The sequence below is a fragment of the Nesoenas mayeri genome, assembly GCF_963082525.1.
Source record: "Nesoenas mayeri genome assembly, chromosome: Z".
Classification (NCBI taxonomy): Eukaryota; Metazoa; Chordata; class Aves; order Columbiformes; family Columbidae; genus Nesoenas; species Nesoenas mayeri.
This window is the reverse complement of record NC_137542.1, coordinates 14,905,045-14,915,829: the sequence shown is the minus strand read 5'-3', so window position 1 is coordinate 14,915,829 and position 10,785 is coordinate 14,905,045. Positions and strand designations below refer to the sequence as shown.

General features: G+C 39.6%; 1 protein-coding gene across 1 annotated transcript; it reads right to left on the bottom strand.

The window, feature by feature from the left end:
* Positions 1–5,808: 5,808 nt before the first annotated feature.
* On the bottom strand, positions 5,809–6,363 carry LOC308051953 (interferon alpha-1-like; the record flags this gene model as incomplete). The annotated part of the gene is made up of 1 exon (XM_080362635.1): positions 5,809–6,363. The coding sequence occupies one exon, from the start codon at positions 6,361–6,363 to the stop codon at positions 5,809–5,811; it is 555 nt and encodes a 184-aa protein (XP_080218761.1).
* Positions 6,364–10,785: the final 4,422 nt, after the last annotated feature.

The following is a 10,785-nucleotide window of genomic DNA, read 5'->3' as shown; positions in this document are numbered from 1 at the left end:
TATAACCTATAACTGTTCTTAAAGAATCTGGATCCTCATATTCAGGGACAATATAATCTATTTTTTTAGGGTAACAATTTTTTACAATTTAGTTTTTTTACAGGGTGTGTTGTAAATAGCATCACGAAATTTACTTCCTTATTTTTTTAATACTCTTTGTCCTTTAGTAGAGCTTCCTGTCCTTCCTTCCCATTCCCCACTAGCATCTTTTCAGCAAAGTGGCAAATTCACTGGTTTTACTGGGGAGGCAGTGAAAGGATTAGCTAAATATCAAAGACATAGTCAGTTCTGAATTGAGTCACACTTACACGGTCTCTGTGCCACCCAGTCCACTGCACTCTGTTTCATTGCTGGATGAGACCCACAGGCCTATCAAATATGCCACTACAGTAATGAGGAATTGGTGCTTGATGGGCTGGGAGTTTTCCCCCTTTTTTTAACTGTTTGCAATTACCAAGTCACTCATAACAGAAATTATGATAACAGCTTCTGACATTTTCTAGGAGTTTAATGGTTTGCACAAACAGTGACCATTACCCTGCTATGGAGAACCAGGAAGGAGAGGGAGATATGCCCTACTTTTCTTTAAAAAAAAAAAGGAGAGAGAGAGAAAACGAAGGGTTTAGTATCTTGAAATACTTCTAGTGACCAGTAATCACATTCAACAGAAATCCTTTTTAAATACATGTGAGTAGCTGTGACAGGATTTAATGCGTGTCCCAAGGACAACAGCATGAATTCTACTACAAGCAGCAGGAGCTCATTTTTAACCATTAAAAAGTTATAATCACAAGAAAATATGTTACAGCCAAAGTGAGCTTTTCCCAGAAAGAAGAGACCAGAACTGATTCTACCTAGAACCCAAAGAGACTTGAAGTATGTTAACTGCTTAAAGAGAGAGCAATGTTTTAAAATAATATTTTAACTCAAACAGGCTTTTTTTCTTTAGTAGAAGAAAAGCTTTCTGTTTTACATAAATATATCTGTCAAGATATTTCCTTTCTGGGATAATGAACTGTAAAACACAGAACTCCAGCTAAGTCCAGAGGAAGCTGTGTAGGTTCTGGCCCACCAAGATAAGAAAATTGAGGAATGCAGCCAACAGCAGGGGTTATGGTGAGCAGGCATGGCGGCAACTGGTGTGCAGGGGGCAGATATGCTATTTGAAATCTCAGTGTTTAATGTCCTTAATGTGGATTTTGGCTTTACAAGTGCATTACCGTATTTTAACAGTTATTTTGTAGAGAGGAGAGTTAACTGCGTTTCCTTCCACACTTTCAAAAGAAGGTTATTTTATTTGCTTAGAAGGTAATGGGGTTTTAGGATCCTAATTGCAAGCACTTAGAATCAAGAAGGCTGGTCTTAGAAAATGAATCAACCTTGCAGCTGCTTCTGGAGAGAACTGAGGGAGGATATTGCTTTTTCTCTGCTCAGCTACTCATCCCTTACCACTGCTTTATTCGCAGCTCCCCCAAAATTAAAACAGAGGGTTGCCAGTTCACGTGAGCTGTGGATTTCAGTTTTAATGTTGTAGAGAGAGAAAAGGAATTAAGCCAGGACACAAATATTAAAGAACCCAAGTCATGTTTGGAAACAAGGTGGGCTCGGTGGTGCGTTGCTGCCCTCCCGTCTGCAGACTGGGCTGCAGCACAGGCTGAGGAAGGTTGTCCTCACTGTCCCTGCCACACTTCGCTCGTCTAAGAGCCCTCAGCACTCATAAAGCCCTTGCCCTTTAACAGGATTTCTTGATGTCAGCAGAGGTGTGGGAGACACTGATACAAATCACTTATCCTTGCTCACAAGGGGATTAATAGGAATTTTTGGATAATAAAAAGCACAGTCACTTAATTGGAAAGTGTCAAATGCAATCTTACTTGCTTTGTTCACCTTTTTTTGCTTTGTATTAAATTTCTAAAGCAAATTCATTCTCCCAGTCAAAATTGAGGACTGACACATTCTTTGAAGATTTATTCTGTGTCTTTGTCACCTCCATTTCTCGGTCTCCCCTCTGATTGTCCCCTGGAAGGACCCAGTGTTCCTCCACAACTGGGAAGGGGAAAACAGTTTAGGGCTACCCCCAACAAGGGTCAGGCCGGGCTGCAAGGGGTGAGGACTGGCAGGATGCAGAAGTTAGTGGGTATCACCTCTTCCCCATGAGCAGCTCCTAGTCCCCTGTCCAGCCCACAGCCCTGCTGTCCATCTGTCTGCCCCACCACAGGCACTGCTGCAGCTTCCCTAACGCTGCTCTGGAGTTCATGACTGTCCTTCCTAGCAACAAGGGCTAATCCTGGGTGATTATGTGGAGAGTTATTTCCACAGGCTTCTGTCCTGTTTTGCTTTGGGGTTTTTTCTCTGTTTTGTGTTTGCCGTTCCCCTCCACTTCCCAATTTATAAATGAAGTAAAGCCAGAGTTGAAGAACAGGCCAAACCCCTGGAAGAATTGCTTTGGACAGCTGTAGTTGACTGTGAATCATGAATAATTTTTTCCAGAATAAGCATTCTCCAGTTCTGCTGTAGCTATTCTGAAGTTTCTTGTGGGACACAGGGCATTTGACCACAGTCCCACAAATCTACTCCAGAAAACAGATTCTGCATAGACAAAACCCCATCACTTTTAGTGCAGTTTCCCAAGAAGTGCAGCACAGCACCTGTAAGCAAGGTGCTGCGAGCCCAGCCATGAGAACAGCCACAGCTGTGACTACCACCTGTGCTGCACAGCGCCGGTGCATAAGTCTTAGGAGAAAATTTATGAAACTTTCTGACCTACAAGTAGTTCCATCTTGGAAGGATTTTTTTTCATCTATGTTAAATTTCTGATTGGGATTTGAGACTTCACATTCACTATTTCATTCATTTCTGTTTGACGATAATGTATGCTAAAAACTATACTTTGCTACGTTTGTTTAACTTCTAGAAAAATACTACCTGGGAAAAATACCAGAGGGGTTCAGTTAGCCAGAGGCATAATACGCAGCTGACCTGGTAACACAATGATGATAAAATACAGATTGCTCCAAAATGTTACAATGGCAAAGAGAAGAAAGAGGATCTTATTACTCTTTGGCTTTCTTTCTTTGCTTTAAAGACTCTTTACTCTAAAGACTACCTTTCTTAAAAACAAAAACAAAAAAACCCCAAAGATATATTTGTTTGCTATTTTCTTTTTCCTTTTTATTTAGCAACTATGTCTGTTCCAGGGTCCCCATATTTAAATGGGTCTTCTAGACATTGTCACAGTACAAATAATTTCTATTGCCTCAGAACTGGCTAAAAAGTAATTGAAATCAAATGCTGGTTTATGAGCTCCTGTCCATCATCTCTGATGTTCTTTCTTTCAAGAATAGCCCATTTTTCTTTCAGTTCCCTTCTGTGAACCCAGTAGGAGTTTACTGATAAGCAAAATGTTCATGAAGAGCTGAAACACTGTACTGCCAAAATATGTGCACATTCAACTACAGTTCTTACATTTGTCTATAATATCACTTTGCCCTCTAGTGCCCATTCTGGTTTTGTTTGGTTTTGCCTCTACTGCAGAGCACCTCTTTGACTGAAATATGTCAAAACATATTTTTATTTGGCAATGAGATTTTTAAGGACAGCTATAAACTAAAAAGAATGCTTAATGATTTGAGAATTTCTGAACAATTAGCAGGCCACAAACTAACATGTTCCCACTGCAGGTAAATGAGGCAATGAAAACTGGGATTGTTCATGAGAGAACAGCTGAAAATATTTCGTGCTATTTCCAAGTTTCAGTAAAAATGAGGCTATTTCACTAACCGTTTACTGCATTGCAGAAACCACCTAGGATATGAGAACTGGTAAGGTAAGTAGGCTGAATGTCATTTTATTGTACAGGCTTGAAGAAGTACAAAAAGCAAACAAGCAGCAGGAATAAGATTTGAAACAGCGTCATAGTAGGGCCATTTCAAGTGCTATTACTTACAAAGACCAAGAAATACATGTTTTGCTCTAACACTTGTGGCAAGGTGTCAACAGGCAAAAAAGAAAAGGCTCTGATACTTTGCTCTGTTTCTTTGATCTTTTCTGTTCTTCTGGATCATGGTGAAGTTGTTAGCTTGTTTTATTTCTGGTACTTCAGCTTCAGACCTGATTCTCAGGTCTCTTGTCATTTCTCTAGCTTGCATCCATGAGTGGTGGAGAAGAGAAAATGTGCACCCTGCAAAAGAGACCCGTGTCATAGGTATGGTACCTGAGATCTGGTGTACCATTGCCACTGCTCTTACCAGACAATTTTTTTTGTTTACCTTTTTATTTGCACCCTTTAGAATGGCACTCCTCTGAATGGCTGGAGATCAGGGAAAGCTTTAAAGTGGTACCTCAACTGATGCTTCAACCAACCTCTGGCAATTTCAGCCCCCGGGACACATTGTCCTCAGCTGGGAGCCACAGCTGTGCTTGCTCTCCCCTGCTGCTTCACGCCAGACCCACAAGCCTGTGCCGAATGTGTACCAGCCTTGGCCATAGGAAATAGGTTTTTTTGGTTGGTTGGTTGGTTGGTTGGTTTTTTTTGTTTGGGTATGTTTTTTTTGTTTGTGTGTGTGTGTGTCTGTATTTTTTTTAAGTTGTTGTGTATTTACCAAATTTTTATCGATATTCATGAGGTAACAGAGCCTGGGTATAGCTCTGTTCCCTGCCTTACTAGCATACAGCTAGTAGCCAGGGGAAACACAACCATCTGAAATGGAGTTGCCCAAGGACAATTTCCCAATGGTAAAATCCTGGCTTGACCTCACCAAAACTGGTGGATTTTTGCCCAGAGTATTGCAAGTTGCTTTAAAGAATTTTATAGTATTGCAATTAATACTCAAGGCTACGTGGTTCAGAGGGGAAATGTGTTGGAATACCAAGGGCTATATCTTTCTGTGGGTCAGTTTGTGAGGAAAGGGAAAGAGGCCAAGAATTTCACGCAGCAATAAAACACAGCACTGAATGGTGACGTTTGAGATTGCAGTAGCTGGGATGAATATGTCCATGAGCAGGCAGGACGTGCCACAGGCAGGTGTGGCTTTAGGGTACGCCTATGTGGAGAAGTTATTTCAAATAAGCTTGTGAAAGAAATGAAAGTGAATTGGAAATACAGCAGGAAGGAAAAAATGCCTTTCCCCTAGATAGTTCGAGGAGGCAAAGAAAAGATACTTTGCTTAAAATAACATACAACTGAGAAGTTACTGCAGAAGCCACAGCTACTGCAAACAGTATCTTGTGTAGGCAAATCCTGGTAGAACTACTTTACCTCTTTGAACAAATCAAATGTTAGAATTACTCAAATGTTAAAAAAAATACACTACTGGAAAAGAGCATAGCAACTTTCAAAGAATAATGAATGGTCTCAACCTAAGCCAGGACTACTTAAACAATATACTATTTTATTTTTGGCACAGAATCAATCAGTACAAATGTATCAATTCCTGTAAGGTGAGGGATGTGTAGTCCATTCACAAACATGCGCGTAGGTGAAATAGAGATGGAAATTGGCAGCGCATTTTCCCAGCAGAAAACACCATAGGATGACACTATTTGTCATAAGATTACAATCCCTTCCTATAGAGTAACCCTCACTGAAAAGTCATATGGATTAATTTTATAGCTAGTGTAGACACCTTGCTTGCCAAGGGGAAAAATTGCTAACACTGAATAATGCATTCCATTTAAAAAACTAAATCTCAGCAACATAATTATGTAAATACAACCAAAATGAACTAGAAGCACTGCCACAAGATAGATCATATAACAAAAAATAAATATACTAAAAGCTAAGTTATATCAGGTCAAAATCTTTGTACCTTAGTTGTAAAGCTTCCTTATGACTTTATCAATCAATTGAAGACATCTCCTCATTTCTGCACGGCTGATCTCCCAGGAGCACAGGTTGTGTTGTTTGTCTTTAAGAAAACAGTCTATTTTTTGGAAGTACTTTTTCAGTTTCAGCCTGTTGACTTCTTTACTCCGAAAGTAGTGGGTCTGCTTCTTGATTATACATGCTTCCAATTGCTCAATTTGCTGATAAAGTCCATTTTGGAATTTTTCTAAAGCTGTCCCATCCCAAGCAGCTAGAGTCAGATTTTTGCTAAAGATATAGAAGATGTGTTGGAAGATCTCTTCAATGGCCACTTCAACAGCCTCTTTCTGTGTGGGCTTTAGAACCTGCTTAGGAAATTTGAAGGACATTTTCTCTCTTAGACATCGCTGTGGAAACTTTTCACCCATTTTGTCCAAAAGTTGCAGGCTGTTCTCTATCGCTTTTCTTTGCTGTAAAGGAAGGTGATTACACTGATGACTGGAGATGATGGTGATGCACAACACTATGAGGCCAATTTGTATCAAGCCAAAAGTGTTCATGATAAAGACAAGCTCTTATGTTCCTCCTTTCCCCTGTATAAATACTAAGAGACAGGCTGGGATCCTTTGAAGGTCACCCATAGGCTCCTGTTTCTTCAAAATCCTGAAATTTAATTATTCTGTAAGAGAAGTTTTCTTTCATCATTTTTTGGTTTTTAAGGTTTTCCCCCTTGTATATGCTTTTGACACTTACCACTTTCATTTTCTGCTTTATGACTTCATTGTCTGTTTTTTGCCACTTTCTTTTTATTTCAACTGGATATTAGAATGTTATATATAGCTTAGATTATGTATTTCCTCTCCTTCAAAAATTCTACACCAAGTATAATGAGAATTTGAAAGAAAAAACTTACAGAAATATCCTTGGTTTCTTAATATTTTAGCAGTGGAAGAACATCTTGATATAAAACAACACTCCCAATGATGGGTCAGGGACCTGCTGAATACTACTGCCATCCTTTCTCCTCAGCATGTTCTATACTTCCAAAACTCAGTTAAGTTTTCTCTACCTATTTTCATTCAGTGAAGATGTTTTATTTCCCCTCACCTTTACTTCTCCTGACCATTTAGCCTCAAAAGACAGATGTCACGTCATTAAAATGTGTGTGTGTGTGTATTAAAAGATGTGTATACGCATTAATATCTCCATCTGTATTTTAATACATACCCACTGCTAATTAAATGAGGCCTTGATCTAAGAGCTTGTAAGTGCCATGTAAATACAAATACTCACATGGAAACACGTTAGATACTTGGACAAAATACTCTTTTTCTTCCCCTATATGAGTAACTGAGCAATAATTCATATCAATGCCAGTAGAGCACAGGTCTGATATCTGACATTAAATGGGAAGAGAAAGAATAGGAAAGATAAAAAATACTCTAAATTTCCGCCATTTTCTTTCCCTAGCCATATAACAGAAGAGGTTAGGATTACCACAGTACATTGTGAAATCTGGCTTCTATCTCTGATTTTATTTTGCCGAAAGCTAGTCTGTCTCCCCAGCCTCCTGCGCCAACTTATGTCACTGCAAAGGCAATTCTCTGCAGGTGATTATGTCTTGATGAAGAGGTCAGATAAACTGTTCTTTTGAGTCTGAGACCTGTGGCACCCATTCCTATGTAGCTGGCTTAATTCCCTGCCTGGTAGTCACTCTGAGCAGATTTGAGATACTATTTTAGGGCTTCCCTTGTGGTCAGCACATAGGTATTTGGGAGGCTTTAAAAAGTCATAAATTAACCTGATGTTGCTTAAGCAACCTTGGATTGGATGTACTGCCAGCGCGAGGAATAAATGAATCCCCTATCGCCTATAACAGTATTAAGTAAAAAACAAAACCAAAACCAAGAACAATCAGAGCGGGATATAAAATACATAACATGGGACCAAATATTTTCACTTAGTGAGAATGTTAATTACTATGGAAAAAATGACCTGAAGGGCATCACTGTGTTAGAAGCAAAATGGCCATGGATACGTATAATTTTTGCAAAAATACAGTTGCAGAAGGTAAACACATAACGCATTACAATCATAATTAAATTGATAAAAAATGTATTCAGCTCAAGAAAAGTATTAAATATTGCCAGAGCTATTTCCGTAAATTACACACCAGTATTTTTTCCAACCTATAACCATTATATGAGCTTAATTCTTCTACCGATTTAAACAGGTAAACTTCTTCACATTCATTGTATCTCCCAGACACACAAATTCTTTCTTTCTTCTGGCAAAATAGTTTTTTTCACGTTTCTCACTCAATGAAGAGCTGGAGATGCCATCCTGGATGTCACAATCTTCACAGAGGGGAAAAACAGAAGATGGTCTCTTCCAGATTTCTTGCAAAGACACAGCTGGTCCAGGTGTTGTATTCTCTTTGTTAACAGATCAGTTATCCACTGCTCCTCACAGAACAGTCAGACTTGACTTAGTACGTCAGGTTTTCAGGGATTTTATTGGGTTTTGCTTTGTTAGGTTGGCTGGTTGGTTATTGTTGTTTTAAATGACAACTTGTTCTTCCCCACTCAGTAGCCAGTTTCTTGATTATTGTATTGAGCAACGCATAATAGTAACATCGAATGATTCGGACACAGTCTCCCCTAATCATCTATCTTTATTGCTTAATTCACAAATAGGCGGTTCATTAAAAGTAATGGCTGGAAGAGGTAACTGAGTGATATGAAGCTACAGTATAGATTGCTGTTTATTTCTCTGCCTGTGGTTGAAGCACAGACCACTGTAACCTAGAATGAAAAGGGGAAATAAGTTTATGAATCACAGCTGTATTTCCAAACAGACTAAACATATAATTATTCCAGAAAGATTATCTGATCTTTGATTCCGTGCAAGAAAGATCAGCCCTGAAGAGGTCATCTAGCTATATACATATTCACTGCAGGACTGCAAGACTAGAGCTAAACATATGCACAATGTTCTGTCTTTCTAACACCTTTCAAATGCCACAGATTGCTTCTCTAATGGAAGTTTTTCATTTTATTTTATAATGGAATAGAGAAATTAATGAATATTCACTATCCCTTATGACAGGCAACAAGGCAAGTGGTAAATCTAAGTTTAGGATATGCATATGCTGGCAAACTGAGCAGCAAAAGGAAACATTCTTGCAAAATAGTGGGGTTTGGCCTCTGATATCTAGCCCATGTTAAATCACTCCACATAACCTTACACCAGCTTTCTCAAATCAAAATAACGAGTTCCTCTCAACATTTCAGCCACTCTAGCTATCAGGGTTTTTTTTTTTTCCTTTAAGTAATTCAAAATGCACTGATTTAAACAAGTCAGCGTTCCACAAAGGAGTCCAAAAAGGTTCAGCCTGTCCTGCACAAGATAGCTTCCTCTGCAGCTAGGCTGACACCAACAATGTTAAAAAGAAAATAGTTTTTCTCCATTATGCTTTCCATCACAGCTATAACTTGCCAGCCTTCTGCTTTATGCAGCTAAATTATGTATTTGTTAATACTTTTTTTTTAAGCAAAAACTTAAATACAGGCAAGGTCATGCTACCTGCTTGTGTTCTAAGACAGTGTGGCTGGCCAGCTGCAAGCCTGCAGCTGTGACGGGCAAAGGCAGGATCAGCCCAAAGTGCCCACGTGCTGGCAAGAAACGGGATAGTACAGGTTTAACACTATAGCTGGAACCACTTCCACATGGATGGATAAAGCTATATAAGCTATATATAGGGTTTTTTTTACTACAAAATCTATACCTTATTCAGTTTTAGATTATTAAAGCACAGATCAATTAGCTTATATGCTACAATTTAACTCACAATCACTATTACAGTCTGCATTAAGAAGTTAGCCACATGACCTTCCCACCTTGGTAGACCTTTTTTGGCATCCTATTGACCTGTCCCAGCCCAAGTAACTGTTCTGTTTTAAGCTGAGTGATTCACTGAAACCATTTGTGCAGGATATGCTTGCTCTTGCAAAGTGTTGTTTCAAGAAGTATAATTTTACAAACAAGGGTATTGACTAACAATTAAAAAACCCTAAGTGCTACAGATTCAGTTTGCCAGAAAAGGAATTTAACAGAGCAGTCCTCAATGAAGTAGCATAAAGGAGTATTATCATAACCTACTTTCTAGAAGCACAGAAGTAAAAAAAATCTTTCCATTTATGTCAATAAAGGTGTGTTGCTTTTCAAACCCTTCTGGTCATCTCAAAAAGGCAGAAATTTCAGGAATAGATTTGCATGGGAACACTGATTTTTATTAAATCTAAAACAGTATAAAGGCAGTCTTAGAGAATACCATGAGGAAGTCATATAAATACATAGGCATATACAATAAAAATGGGGAAAATTAAATTCATATACAAATAACCCAGAAAATTAACAAAAATTTGAGACAAATACATAAGGACATGGGCAAATAGGTGAGGCATTTTTAGTTTTACAATTAGGGAGAGTAATCTCAGACCATTTGGCAGGTCAGGACAAGCATGGGTTGGTAGCATGCACCCAAAGGCCAGGGCTGGATTTTTCCCCCTCTCTGGCACCACAGGAGTGACCAATAGAGGACAGTGTCCCCTGGGGAAAACGGTCCAAATCTGCTCCTGGAGATGGAAACCTGGGCTGGAGGAGTAGGAAGAGCCCCATTGCAAAGACAGGCTGCTGAGCAGAAACATTTGGGAGAGGAAAGGGAACAAGCAGCAGCCTCACGGGCATTTTAAAGGGGCTATGTGCCCCATGTGGGGAGGTGAGATCCCTTTGGGAGACTCATGTTCCGCTCTCCCCCAGCTACCCCACTGTCCCAAGCCCTTCTCTGGCCCTCAGCACCTCGCATGGCTGGGGAGATCTTGCCCAGGTGGGTGAGAAGCTTCAGGCTGTCCTTGTTGACTCTGCTGTGCTGGGAGCAAAGGCAGAACGGTGCTACAAGGCAGCTGCGGTGCAGTTGCAGG